The 15,765-nt window shown below is 35.8% G+C and overlaps 1 protein-coding gene across 1 annotated transcript in view; it reads left to right on the top strand.

Annotated features, from left to right (window-relative positions):
* Positions 1-2,314: 2,314 nt before the first annotated feature.
* Positions 2,315-15,765, top strand: part of LOC144442148 (von Willebrand factor D and EGF domain-containing protein-like) — a 141,267-nt gene continuing 127,816 nt past the window's right edge. The window contains exon 1 of the mRNA XM_078131415.1: positions 2,315-2,539. Within this exon, the coding sequence (XP_077987541.1) occupies positions 2,497-2,539 (43 nt within the window). The 5' untranslated portion in view covers positions 2,315-2,496. The remainder of the gene's footprint in view (positions 2,540-15,765) is intronic.

Here is a 15,765-nt window from a genome sequence, read left to right as displayed (position 1 = left end):
GATATTAAATTCAGTCTAAAAAAACATAACCCGTGTTTGTCAAAATTATATAGACTTCTATAACATCGTCATGTATCATCGTAAAGGAATTTGATAGACAGCTAAGAACATGACAACACTGTTGGCAAATTATATGTTAAAGTGTCTGCAAATAATTTTAATATTTCAATAAGTTGATGTTTACATAGGGTGGCCCTTTTTATTTTTCTCTTTCTCATCTCCCGACCGACCCCAATTTGCAGCTCCGACATCAGAAAACACAACTTTTTTTTATTTCCGACCGACCCCTGAGTTCAACACAGCACGATTGTAAGGTTCGAACGAACATCAGACGTTCCTCATGGCGACTACGTAATATCTACTGTACTGCAAAGTCAGCCAAGACTTGTATGGCATGTTACCGATGTTTACATTATTACTTTTATAAGTAAATCCCAAAGGAGTACTGAGTTCTAGAAATGTTTACATGTTATTGATTATTTTGACAAGTTCACGTTGAAGAAAAATGTTTCATAGAAGTAATGATTTATAGAAATGAAAATTCCTCTTGCACACTGATGACAATCATGCAAGTGTTTCAAACAGTTACATACTAAAGTTCACATTGGATAACTTGAAAGAATTGCAAGCGATGTCAATGCCACTTTGATTAATAGGACGATTGTATTAATTAGTACTCCTGATAAAATCATACAATAGTTCATGGCTACAGATATACACCCATCAGGATGATAAGTATTCATCTTCTTACAAAGTTGTTCTACTAACTTGTAAATCTTGTAACAATGAAGGAAGGAGACCTGTAACAAGGAATTCAATAAAGAGAAGAGAAAAGAAGTTGTAGAGAGACTGAAAGGACAAAAAGGACAGAGAATAGAACTGAAAAAATACATATTTTTTTCCTTGCTCCCCCATTTTTTTTATTTCGTCCGCCCGCCCCCCCCCCCCCCTGACTATTCCACTGGAGATGGGAAACAAAAAAAGGTCACCCTTAGTTACACTGTTTGTTGGTAACATCATGCGTGATAAACAACCTAGGTGTACACTGAACCGGGAACTTCAGAAGTGATAAAATTATATTACATTGCCCTAAACGATTTCAAGGTCTGTTGACTGTACTAGTCCGTAACACGACAGAAAGTCAATATATTTCGGATGATGAATGTATGCTTTACGTGTGTATACTCAGTAAATATATCATTTACAGGACTCTTTGTTGTGGTGCTTTCACGATAGGTGCGAACCCGGAGCTTGTGACACGTGATACCACCATTATATTCACCTGAGTAGGGACAACGCCACATGACATTAGCTCAGTCAATTTTATAAATAAAATCAGACGAGTCACTTCAATTTCCCCATCGTAAATACACATGTTTGTTTATGAAATAGAGTTTGCACACAGGATAAGGGGATTGTTATCTCGCTGATTGAGTTTACTTTATTACTGCGTCTCGACGAAATTTTCCCCTTATACCCATGCGTTTATGCCGGCTTAATTCTCGATCGTGAAATTGTAATGCCATGGCGCCATTTAAGTTTTTACTGTTGGCGTTTACACTGGACGGTAAGTTGAATAACTTGTATTTTGATGTGTGTGAGTGAGTGAGAGAGAGAGAGAGAGAGAGAGAGAGAGAGAGAGAGAGAGAGAGAGAGAGAGAGAGAGAGAGAGAGAGAGAGAGAGAGAGAGAGAGAGACAGACAGACAGACAGACAGACAGACAGACAGACAGACAGAGAATAGAACTGAAAAAATACATACAACTGCTGGAAGACTGTTTACATCTCATGATGAAGTTTATCATGAATTCAAAAATATACAAAACTTTTTAGTTACTTTTGTCATTTAAGGAATGGAAATTGGATTATTTTAATAAAGAGAAGAGGAAAGAAGTTGTAGAGAGACTGAATTGAAAGGAGAAAAAGAACAGAGAATAGAACTGAAAAAAATACATATTTTTTTCCTTGCTCCCTTTTTTTTATTTCGTCCGCCCGCCCCGCCTGACTATTCCACTGGAGATGAGTAACAAAAACAGATCACCCTTAGTTACACTGTTTGTTGGTAACATCATGCGTGATAAACAACCTAGGTGTACACTGAACCAGGAACTTCAGAAGTGATATAATTATATTACATTGCCCTAAACGTTTTCAAGGTCTGTTGACTGTATGTACTAGTCGATGGCACGACAAAGCAATTCGTCAAGTCATTGTATTTCGGATTATGAATGTATGCATTATATGCTGGGTAAATATGTCACTTGAGGACATTTTCTTTCTTTCTGTCACCGTACCTGCGAACCCGGAACTTGTGACACGTGATACCACGTATACATGTTCACCTGAATGATATAAGATTGGTCAAAACTAAATATAAAACCATACGCGAGTGGTACCTGAGAAGGCCAATTGAAGTCTTTGAAATGTAATACATCTTTTATTTACGAGTTGAAGTTAGCTGAAAGTTTTAGGGGATCCGTACGTTTATGAATTCGTCATGCCACTGTCAATGATTTTATCTTTGGCTCTTATCACCATCGGTGAGTTTGATAAATATTTGTTTATCATAATTAAGGTATTCCCTTTATATAATCGTCAGTGTATGATATGTGTTAGATTCTAGCAAACAGTTTATACTCATAGCAACATTTTTGGCCGCCCCCAAAACTACCTGATAAATTGAGTGTTTCGATACTCTCGTTGGGGATATTTTCTACATACGTGAAGCTGGAAACGACATGACAAGATGATCCCATTTTTGATGTACAAATTTGGTTTCAAAATGTGTATTACAGTCAAAATTAGATTCAGAAATTACAAAGCAGATTGGTGTGGTATTTAGTTAGAATGTTTCCATTGGTGTCTAGATGGTAGAATATTCGATATAAGTTGATTTTATTCTGGTAATGTAAATTGAATTTAGGTTAGACAATATCAATGTCAGAAACTTCAAAATAAGAAAGTACTTGGTGACTCTTTATTTTTTATTGAATCTTTGTTTTTTATTGGTCAAAAATGCCATGGACTCGGGGAATTGTTGATATCCCTTAGTTCCGAATTGCTATGTGTAGACTAGCGCCTATCTATGTGATTATCATGAAAACTTTGCTTTATAACATTGGATCACGAATAACAACACTTAGTGTTTTGCCAGGTTATGTGGAACATGTATTTTGATGCTATAAAACATCCAACAACATAATATCACATCGAATATCAATGTTGATGACTGATGCATAGAATTTCAGCTATGTCTAAAAGAGCCTTATATAAGTTAAGCTGTATTTGCTACAACTAGGACATTTTTTCCATAAAGCAACCACAAATGTATTCACTACAAATCGGTCAATTACTTATACAAACATTATATGTATTGATTAGTGGTCAGTATTATCCCTATTATTGCAGTTACAAGTTTAAATCTTGAGCGAAAGCTAAGTTTTCAATCTGTCACCATATTCAAACTGTACTAGTTATTAGATTTTGTAAATTTGAACGTAACGTATAGTAAGGGACATATCAGGTATATGGCAGATCATGTGTTGTAATATAATATTCAAGAAAACGTTAACGTTTTTTTGCATAAAATCATATTTGTATTCTTAAAATTCATATTTTCAATGTCTATTTTACCCCGCCTGTATTCCTAAATTCATTGTTTTCATGCTAAAATCAACATTGATATTCGTAAATTTCAAATCTAGGTTAACATGATGATATCGCGTGTCAAGTTCCGGGTTAACATTAACAGCTATACGGTGAAAACAAAGCACGAAAGTATCCCCAAATGGTATATTTACTCAGTATATAGTGTGAATTGCTTTGTCGAGTCTCTGATGAGTGTACTCATCAGACTTTGAAATCGTTGACGTCTTTTATTTTTTGTCAAAAGAATTTTGTCTTTTAAATTTAGTAGTGTTTTCATTCTTGTTTTTTGTACTTTAAGAAAGTAATTTGTTGAATATCACTGAAGGCGAAGTTTTAATACACATAACTAATTTTGCGATATTTCTCATTCAAACTCAAGTTGTAACAGTTTGGATTTTGGTTACTCCTCTGTATATGAATATAAAATAAGTATTATTTTATTTCTTACTAATTATGCACACTTAAATAGCTGAACTTTAATCATTCAAATCGAACGTATGTCATTATACTGTGGAGTGTGCCCTGTCGACAAAAGTCTAAATATCAGCAGTTCTGTGCAATGACAAAACATAGATCAGTGTGAAAAATCCTCAGGAATCCACTAGCGTTTGTTCGAACGTAAACTGTTTATTTCTATACGAATATGCCAGTGTAACTGACTGTGACTTCACGTTTCGGACTAGTTTGACTTTTACCTATATTTCTCCCGGGGCGGAACCAGTGGCCATCTCTGATAGGGGTGTGTCGTCAGTGCAGGAAACCTTAGGCCCAATTTTAGATCCAGTTTGACCAAATATCAATATCCCATTTTAGACCATTAATTTACAGGTTTTTAAAAGCATAAAGTTTAGACAAAATACATTTTCCTTAGGAGGAAACATTTTGGGGCAATTAATGGCAATTATGAGTTGGCAAAGGACAAAGGACCTCATTTTAGACCATGGCAAATAAAATCGAAAATAATGTAAAGATCACTCGTTTTAGACTCTTGAGTTCGAAAAAAAACCTGACCGGAACTCGATTTTAGACCAAAGGGCCAGAAAACGAGCCCAAAAGGGGCGGCACATAAATGTATACTCAAATAAGGGAGTTCATTCCCTGAAAACTATTTGCAATGTGCCTTACTACATTTGTAATACTATTCCGAAATCGCCGCTGTTTTTTAATCGTCGTAGATTTTCACCGAAGTGTAACAAATATCCCTTGCTGGCCGTTCAGCATATTCATGTAACATAATGTATTATATTATACCAGTATATTGATGGCGCAAATCGAGAGATCTGATTGGTCTAGACATCGAGCGAGCACGTCTAAAATGAGGGGGTTGCATGCGTCCAAATTTTGTTCGTCTACGAGCGTGAGTTGTAGTCCGCCGTGATACTGATAGTGAACTCTGTGAATTGTTGATGGAGGATTTTCTCTCAATGAGACAATATTTTATGAGAAATTATGAAGGAAATTTCGAAAGCTACCAAGTCATCACGTATTTGTACAAATCATCGCCTACTACATAGGGTTGTCGGTGGCCAAGTGGTTAAACCACTTGCCTCTTACCACTGCGGTCGGGGTTCGAACCCCACCACGCTGTAAGTAAGAAGAGTGTCGTTCAGTTTGACTCTACCGAACAACGCAGGTTTTCCCCGCGTACTCCGGTTTCCTCCTGCATTAACTCTGAACCCATGAGGGATGGCCCTCACTGGACTTCTTGGGAGACAAGTGTTTATATGCTTAAAGAACTATCCAGTATCAATAAAGATTATTATTATTATTACATGTACTAAGGTTAAGGACGAGATCGATCCCAGGGGCGGAAACATTGGTGAGCTGTCCTGTCCTGTCATAAAATGAAGCAAGTGTAAGCTTACACTGGCCGACTTACCGTTAATCTAAATAGAAATTTGTCTGGGATCCTGTCCTAGAGTATCAGTCATCAATCCTCAAACCCGAAAATCTACCGACGTAACTTCCAGTAATATAAATACATTGTAATATCAACCTGCCGCCATGTCTATCGTCTCACTTCACCGAGTCACGAATTATTCGGCCGGGAATGATCGAAGCAAGTTTATACCTTGAGTCAAACAGGTTGTTTATTCATCACTGTGCACTTTTAATGAGCCGATCAATGTACAGATTATCCCTAGAAAGGACTAGCAGATAAAATAGATCCAGTCGCTGCACGAAGTTTACGTCATGGTTGAGGCCAAGATCAGCTGTCTTGAAAGTAGCTTATTGGTATGCAAATTAGTCACAGAGGCGCTTATGAAACGAGAAAACGATATTTTCAATATATTAGTATAATATAATAGCGATAAACCACCCCTTGGGGAAGGTATACCACTCGGTTTTGACCAGTTAACTCAATATATGCACTCGCTATCGCTATTCGTTCACTGGTCGAGTCAAAACCTCTTGGTATACCATCTCCAGGGGTGGCTTATTGCTTAAATAATACACTGTACAGTCCAAAGTAAATATATCATTCCACGAAGTGTTTAGTAGTAGTAATTGTACTATGTAGCTGTACATTGTACATTGACAGGTACAATTATTTTGACTATATAGTGTTGCAAAGTTTACTGAAAAGATTATCGATTTTTTCCGACCCCCTGCGGGCGCTCTGAGCTGTGCGAGTGTTTTAAAATTCGTGGAGTCAAATGATGCATTCATTCATGGCAAAACTCTGCCTCAGATTTCTGTTTGCTATGAAGACAGGTGTACTTGATATATAAGGATCACTTACAGAAATAATAGTTACTAACGTTAGATTTGTTTACGAATTACGTCACTGTACCCATCATCAATATCGCTTATCAGATTTCACACTAAATGATTGTGTTGCTTCCCATCAGAAAATTTAACTGAAAGAAAGGGAAGTTTTGATCGTAACATATTCAGTCATAAAATCATCAGGTTTCTGGCAATTTCCATGACTTGTTTAGAAAGATTGCAGTTCAATAATATTTGGAAACAACAGCATAAAGTTAACGCTATTATGTGATTACAATCAATCCCAGTCAACCAGATGTACATGGTGGTGTGGGTGTGCCTCCTGTATGGTACGGACTAGCCTGTCTGTCAGTGTCACATTTTGCTTCTTATCTTCAAGATGTTTTAAGAATTTTAAAATATTCTGTGTCTGATCAACAGAATTTCTCTTCCACTGAAATTTAGACAACATTTACTTGTACTCACTCATGTAAACATTGTTAAATATGCATGAAATTTGATTATTATGTATTTACAATTTATTCTGGTGATTTTAGAGTTTTAGAATTGCATAAGTTTGATACAGATAATTTCAAAAATCATGAAACCTTGTTACAACAGATATCACCAACCCGTACATTCCAACAGCAATGGTGTTTTTTCCTAAATTTTAATCTTTAAAAAAGTGTTTTATGTCTAATATTTCAAAAATCCACATAATATGGTTATTTTGGTTACCATGGCAACTGGTGTTCATTAAATGACCACTTTTTTGTGAACTCAGCACAACAAACTCCCCTTTGAAGTGTGGTCAATGTGCTAATAAAAAGATATTTATCAGATTTATAGTGTTATTTATGAGATGTATGAGTATATATAATGAAAACATATTTTCATATCTACCATACATTTCCATGGAAACAGCTATCCAATTTTATACAATTTATGTTACACCAGATAGCACTAACTCATACATAAAGAAGAACATGTTTTCACTAAATTTGATTTTTTTCAATGTTTTGTCATATTTTTTTTTAAATATTAACATATTATGGTGATTTTGGTTACCATGGCAACAAAACTCAGCATAACAAACTATCCCGGGTAGGGTGGTTAATTTTCAAATAAATGTGATTATTATTAAAATTGTTATTATATAATATTATTTAATTATTATTACAAGTTAAGGGGTTTAATATTTAAACAATAATGTACGCCCTCCCAGCCCATAATGGACGAAAGCAAACTTTGAACGACATAATGGGCGAGGCGATAGCCGAGCCCATTATGGAGTGCAAAGTTTGCTTGAGTCCATTATGGACTGGAAGGGCGTACATTATTGTTATTATTTTATAGTTTTGCCAATTCCAGTGAATTTGTAGACCGAGAAACGCAAAACAACGTATAATATACACAGCGCTGAACATCGTCTGCCATGTTCGGCCCGGAAGCTGAATACTAATCATAGCAACACAAGTACGTACACGTACACCCACATATACACTTCAATGAACTGCTGTGAACACAAATTTGTTTCATTTTAATTTCAATCTTTTTAAAAAAAATTCTTATGGTGTTTACCGCATAATTTCCCTGTTCTTAAATACCAACACCTTTGTTGCCTTACGGACATAATCTTGTATTGTTACGCTTGTTCCGGGGCTGCGATGCCCAATAACGGAGTACATTATCAGTAATAATGTACAGCGGTGACGTCACAAAATTCACTGGAATTGGTAATGCTATAATATAATTATATTATTACCGGAACAAGCGTAACAATACAAGATTATGTCCGTAAGGCAACAAAGGTGTTGGTATTTAAGAACAGGGAAATTATGCGGTAAACACCATAATAATTTTTTTTAAAAAGATTGAAATTAAAATGAAACAAATTTGTGTTCACAGCAGTTCATTGAAGTGTATATGTGGGTGTACGTGTACGTACTTGTGTTGCTATGATTAGTATTCAGCTTCCGGGCCGGACATGGCAGACGATGTTCAGCGCTGTGTATATTATACGTTGTTTTGCGTTTCTCGGTCTACAAATTCACTGGAATTGGCAAAACTATAAAATAATAACAATAATGTACGCCCTCCCAGTCCATAATGGACTCAAGCAAACTTTGCACTCCATAATGGGCTCGGCTATCGCCTCGCCCATTATGTCGTTCAAAGTTTGCTTTCGTCCATTATGGGCTGGGAGGGCGTACATTATTGTTTAAATAATGAAACATGTTGGGAGGACTATAGAGGAATATCACTTATGGTTGTTGTGTAGGAGGTGGAAAGGTTAAAGATGTCTCCACTTTCTATTATTTAGCAAAAAGGTGATTTTTAAGTGTGATATATGCGTATAATGTTTCATGATCAGTGGTAACTTCTGTGTTATTATAATTTCAGATGCCTGGTGCAAGCTTCAAGTCGTAACATTTGGGAGCTTGGTACTTGCTATGTACATGAATAAAAGTCTAACGATATTATTTTATTTATTACTAAATTGCCACTAGCACTGCAGCCCAGTGAAGATCTCAATTGTCCAATATTCCCCAAAGCATTTAGGCACAAATAGTTGATTGACAGCTACGGTTGCGATGACTCAGATTTTCACAAAACCCATTTGGTCTCTACTTATGATTTTTCAGAGATTGGTGTTATTTTTCAGACAGGTTGGTGTGCATTTGAAAAAGTTGAACATGAGCTGAGCGAAGTTTAGTTGTCATAAAATAATGTTAACTGATGAGTCCACAATACATTGACCATTCCAAATGGTCAATTTCATGGTCATTATATGCACAAAAAAGTGGAAATAAGCTATTTTTCTTCACCACTTTGTGCAAAATATGGGTGATTTTTAAGGTCTGTGGCTGGAAATCCAGCCAACCATAGAGACCTATGAACCATCTCTGTTTTGTGGCTTGAAATTCCAGCCAACTACAGAGACCTATTAACCAGCGATAGTTCATAGCTGGAAATTGCAGCCAACATCAGACACTTATGAACCATCTCTGGTGAAAATGAGAACAAATTTGTCAAAAACCTAACTTTGAAGGTGAGTCATTATGCCTTGGAAAAGGTCAATGTATTTTGGAGTCAGTTAGTTGCAAAGTTTAGTGAAAAGAATATCGATTTCTTTTCTGACATGGAGCGCACTGTACTGACATGACTGTGGTGATAACTGACCTGTTGATAGCATTATTTTTTGGCAGGTAACTAAAATATACGCAATAACTCGAAATTCTCGCTTTTATTTGCCACACAGCTTTGATGAAATTAAAGACTAATTTTTGTGAAAACAAATGCTAGGTCATTCTGTATCATGTATTACAGGCAATACTAACAGAATAACGCAGTTAGAGGTGAGGTATTTATGTAGGTGTACATGGTAAAATGTGCTGGTTTACAAATTACAATGGTTTTCTTAACTTAGAGTTTTTTCAACATAGCGATAGCACATCATTTTCTAGAAAAGAATCAAAACACTGAAAACACTAAAACCAACTGATTTTAACAAAACCCCTTTCGTCTCTAGTTACGAATTTTCAGACCGATTGTGTGCATTTGAAAAAGTTGAACATGAGCAAAGTTCAGTTGTCATAAAAGAACATGGCCATTGTTTTTCTATGGGAAATCTGACTAGCATTCGGAATTAAATATCAAGTTCACACTCCTACGATCGCTTGATTTAAATTTTGTTTTCTTTGCATTACTTGCGATAAAGCTTTGAGATTTTAAATCATTTGAATCTCTTCTAAAATCATATAGTTTTGTTTTGATTTGATCTCAATCGAGAAACTGCGATTTATTGTGCCGGCATGCCATATAAGTTTATTTGACCTGTGTCTTCTTCTACCGTAAAACGTTGTAAGAATATTATTTTATGTATTACAAATTGCACTTTCATGAATAGCCGATAACATGTAATAATATATTTATCTGACTCCATAAATGTACCTGAAATTATGAAAATACGACATACGTGCAGAGTGCACGTGATATATGGTCATTCCAGGCATGGTGATATTATTACACTGTGTAACATTGTATCACATTCACAAGATGTTTACGTGTGCCTCTGCACAGCGCGTGCGTACTAAAACAACGCAAATAAAAGGTGACAACCTTGATGGTGACACAACTGTGAAATCATGGATAAGGGTGACCTTTTTTTTGTTTCTCATCTCCATAATAATCAGGCGGGGCGGGCGGGCGGTCGAAACAAAAAGATAGGGGCAAGGAAAAAAATCTGTATTTTTTTCAGTTCTATTCTCAGTCCTTTCCGTCCTGTCAGTCTCTCAGTCTCTACAACTTCTTTTCTCTTCTCTTTATTGAATTCCTTGTTACAGGTCACTTTCCTTCATTTTAGCAAGGTTGACAAGTCTGTAGAACAATTTTGTTGATATTGTTGGTTCATTTGATAGGTTACGTAGCTATAAAGCATTTAAAACACATTTAACCCTAGAGTCGTACCTTACGATTGAGATGAAACCTATCTTTCGCTTAACTTTATTAAGGTCTAGAGTTTCTGCTCACAGTCTTATGATTGAAAAGGGCAGACATTTGGGGATCCAACACAAAGACAGGTTATATCCAGTGTGTCTGGATACCATTGAAGATGAGAAACACTTTATATTTGTTTGTCCTCTTTATGAAGAACTCAGAGAAAAGTATATTCCCGCAATGTATATAGACAAGCCATTATCTGATTATAAATTTTTGAGGTTTATGAACAATCAAAATCCTACTGTTATAAGAAACTGTGCAAGATATTTATTTTATGCTTTTGAAAAAAGAACACTATTTTTACAAGACGTTGAATAAGCACAATATTTTCAATTTTTAACTTTCGTATTATATTCTTTGAATCTCCCATATTATGTTTTGTATAATATACTAGCAGTACCTTTGACCTTAGACGTGATCTTGATTTCTCTTTTTTCGAGACTGTACATTGGGCCAGTGGCCAAAGTACTCATTGATTAATAAACATAATACAACTTTGTAAGGAGATGAATACTTATCATCTGTAGCCATGAACTATTGTATAATTTTATCAGGAGTACACATTCGTCCTATTAATCAAAGTGGCATTGACATCGCTAGCAATTTTTTCAAGTTATCCAATTTGAACTTTAGTATGTATCTTTTTGAAACACTTGCGTGATTGTCATCAGTGTGTTAGAGGAATTTTCATTTATATAAATCATTACTTCTATGAAACATTTTCCTTCAGTGTGAACTTGTCAAAATAATCCACCAGATAATTATAAAATAGTATATAGAATAATATTTTTTGTAATAATCAAGTTTATTTGAATATTAACCACCCTACCTGGGGTAGTTTTGTATGCTGAGTTCAAAAAAGGGTCATTTTATGAACATCTGTTGCCATGGTAACCAAAACCACCATAATATGTTAACCATTTTTTCCAAAATTTGACATAAAACATTGAAAAAAAGATGATACAGTGAAAAAATTCCCTTGTATTAGACATGTATGAGTTAGTGCTACCTGGTGTAACATAAATTGTATAAAATTGGATAGCTGTTTCCATGGAAACGTATGGTAGACGTGAAAATTATGTTTTCATTATATACACATACATCTCACAAACAAGTCTAAATCTGATAAATATCTTCTTATTTGCACATTGACCCTACTACCAAGGGTACTTTGTCATGCTGAGTTCAAAAAAGCGGTCATTTAATAACATCGGTTGCCATGGTAACCAAAATAACCATATAACGTGAATTTTTGACAAATTAGACATAAAACACTTTAAACATTTCAAATTTAGGAAAAAGAATTCGAACTACACAACTTGGTTCAGTCTTTCATCACAAAATCTCCAAATGTGTACACATACATTTGAGTACAAGTTGACATACGCGACTCCATACTGTATATCGTTTGTTTATGGATAGAAATTCAAAATCCGACAGTTTCAAAGATCGTCTGCTGCTCCAGCTGACACTGTAGTTTATAGTATTGTGAAACTCGATGTGTGTACATGCGTATGTACGTATTTCTGGGTCCCAAATTCAGACGATAACAGACACCGATATCATTCATGTCATCGGGGATAAGTGACATCACGGTAGCATTCATTGTTACAGGAATACTTATAAATTATCCAGAAATTCTCAATCATAAAGGCTTGCGAAGTGTCGAGTGTGAGAAATGGCGTCCGTTACTAATACTACTGTGTTTGCGCGAGGTGAATGACGTCACTTGAATTGAATACAATGTAGCAAAGTGCTATGTGTGCATGCGGTACCGCGGTACACACATCACATACAATATTACAAGTGAGATAGCCAACGAAAGAAACAAACCCACCAGCTTACAAATGTATTGTTTACATGACTTTGCCGACGATGAGGAATAATCATCATTAATTTACACTGAACTTTAATGATGTCTATATCGCGAGCAAACGTGACACTGAGATGATGTGGGGGGAATGGTTATTTACGTATACTTTCTAGGGAATTGCATAACATACATGTATATCCATGGCCGATACATGTATTTGACCTAAAACCTGTTGTTCTGTATCTCTTTGTAACGTCGTTATTGTTGTTGTTGTTGTTGTTGTTGTAAAGATTCAGTTTGCTTCATCGTACATTACAGTATAGCAAGTATAGTATAGTATATGACAAGTTGAGAACTACACGACACGTCTGTTTACATGTAATCAGGGTTTTATTATATGCCGGACGCCGGAGAAAATACCCGCCTACTCTTGTCATTTCTCCGGCTACATTTTTCGAGATGATGACAGAAATGACGTGAAATTTAGTCAAAGACATCTTTGTAATGGTCATAATGATTTTCAGACTACAAAACTGCTATGAACTCTTCGTAAGAAATACATCGTGTGACAAAAGATTGTGACCTTTGACTTAGTTTGATACCGCTGTCCAAGAACATGCAATGACAATGGCTTGGTGAAATAAACAAAATACATGTAGCTTATATGTGATCAAACGCCATAACGTCTACTCAAACGCAACACTCTATTGATTTCATAACTGTTTCATTGTCTTTTCGATGTCACACAGTTGCGATCAAAATGATACAAAACTTAGGAAAATATACGGAATAAAATCATTCTCCCACCACTAATCGCGAATGTAATAGTATTTTACAACTAGTCATTCAATACTATGATACCTCAATTTAGTGGAAGGATGAACATTTACGTCGTTTATCGAAGCCCTTAGCTGAGGAGACAAATCCTAGACATAATCAAATGACTTCCTGTGTTTATAGATAGTAACAGATAAGATTTGTGGGACGTGCCTTGGCGCATACCATTTCTCTCTAGGGTTGGGTCATAGCCTGTTATTTTTTAATTTAAGGGAAACTGAAATGGATGGTGACCTTGTGTATTTTTTATCGTATGACGTTGTATCTTTTACCAAGTAAATAATAATAAATAGCATAAATGCTCAGATTTGAGAGCATTTGTGTTATAAGTTTGACAACCAACCCACACACCCAAAATGGAATGAGCCACTAATCATTATGTGTAAACTCTACACTTCATATCATTTTTGATTCAGTGAAATAAAGTACAACATGGAGAGTACATAATTTTGCTGTGTGACTAGCGATTTAGTTAGTGTTTTGAAGTTTCTTTTTGTCAATCTCTCAGTCGTCTTGAATATATGTTTGAAGCCAGTAACTGTTTGGTGTGTGTGGGGGGGGGGGGGGGTGTTTGTACATGTATACATGTGTGTGTGACTGAATGAATGAATGTAAAATATGTGTATATTTATTATGTAAGTGTTTATGCCAAAATTTGTGTCAGTTTGAGGTTTCCAAGTGGACATTGCAAAATAAGAGCTTGGTACACACAATAATCATTTATATGATATTTACTTACTATGATACTAGTATGATATTACATGTAGTATTTTAGGACAGGTCAAATGTTTGCATAATATGAATGTCACTAATTTCATGAAAAAAATCAGTTGTTATCAGAACATTTATTACTTAATGTTTTGTTTATGCATAAATTATTAAATGCTGTAAAAAAGAATGACTACCAAATCTTCCCTGTTGACTACCAGTTTTAAAAAGTGCATGGTAGTCAAAGTGACTACCAACTAAAAAAGTTAATTTTGAACCAGAGGTCTTTGTTTGATACAGGCTTCAGTAAACTATCAAATAGCCAATATAAAGGTAATGTGTTCATGTTTATCATAATTATTACCGTAGCTATGAGTTGTAATGTATACATGTACTCGAAAATCCACCATTTTGAACACGAACTGAGTGAAGGCATAAGTTGAATTACTAAACTTAGTGGGCTCGCTAAGTTCATGGCATTACACCGTCAGTTTTACAAATTTTCAAAACCTATCAATAAATCACATAACACAAATTTTCTTCAGAGGAAACCTGACATATGTGTCATTTTTTCTAAATTAAATATTCAACCAGTAAATGACAATGTATAATTAAATGGTGTCCGTACTTCTGAAAGATGCTCTAAATGGCCTCTGAAAGGTTTCTGTTTTTCAAAATTTTTTCACCATGGGAGGGGGGACACCCCACTCCCAAACCCACCACCTGCGCCAGCATAGCAGGCGAGGTGCATGCTATGCGTGCACTTATCCGCCTACTATTATCATTTCTCCCCCTACTTTGAAACTTAATGAAACAGTAATTTACTGTCTTCAACATGTTCCTTATGCAGGAGTCAATGTCACCCCCCCCCCCACCTCGGGGCATAGTGGGGGATTTGGAAATTAGTCTTATAAAATTTGTCAAATTCCCCACTCCCTGGGGCAAGATATTCTGGAAAATCACCACCTAAAAGAAGTAATACTCCCAACATTTCCACAAATTCTGACTGACACACAACCACTCTTTTACGTCCGTGAAAATGACTAGGGGTGAATATATCCCAGATAACACCACACTGACGGCCCGACGTCGGCAAAATTGGGTCGGTGTGTCAACGTTTTCCCGACGTCGGCAGAAGGTCGGCACATGCATGACGTTGATAATTGAAAGCATATAAAATGTGTTGTGTTGTCATTTTTCAATACTTGCCGTAGTTGGGAAGCACCAGTGAGGCTTTATTTCACAAGAATAACGACTAAAACAACCGTGTTAACTTGCCGAATGCCACCGTCGGGCCAACGTTGGCTCAACCATGCAACATACCCTGCGACTTGGTGCTCACGTGATTGTCACGATATGAATGTGTGAATATTGGGTCGGTGTGTCAACGTTTTCCCGACGTCGGCACATGCATGACGTTGATAATTGAAAGCATATAAAATGCGTTGTGTTGTCATTTTTCAATACTTGCCGTAGTTGGGAAGCATCAATGAGTCTTTATTTCACAAGAATAACGACTAAAACAATCGTTTTAACTTGCCGAATGCC

This window comes from Glandiceps talaboti, chromosome 11, assembly GCF_964340395.1.
Source record: "Glandiceps talaboti chromosome 11, keGlaTala1.1, whole genome shotgun sequence".
In the NCBI taxonomy this organism is placed as follows: Eukaryota; Metazoa; Hemichordata; class Enteropneusta; family Spengelidae; genus Glandiceps; species Glandiceps talaboti.
The sequence above is the reverse complement of the archived record's forward strand: the minus strand, read 5'-3'. Positions and strand labels throughout refer to the sequence as shown.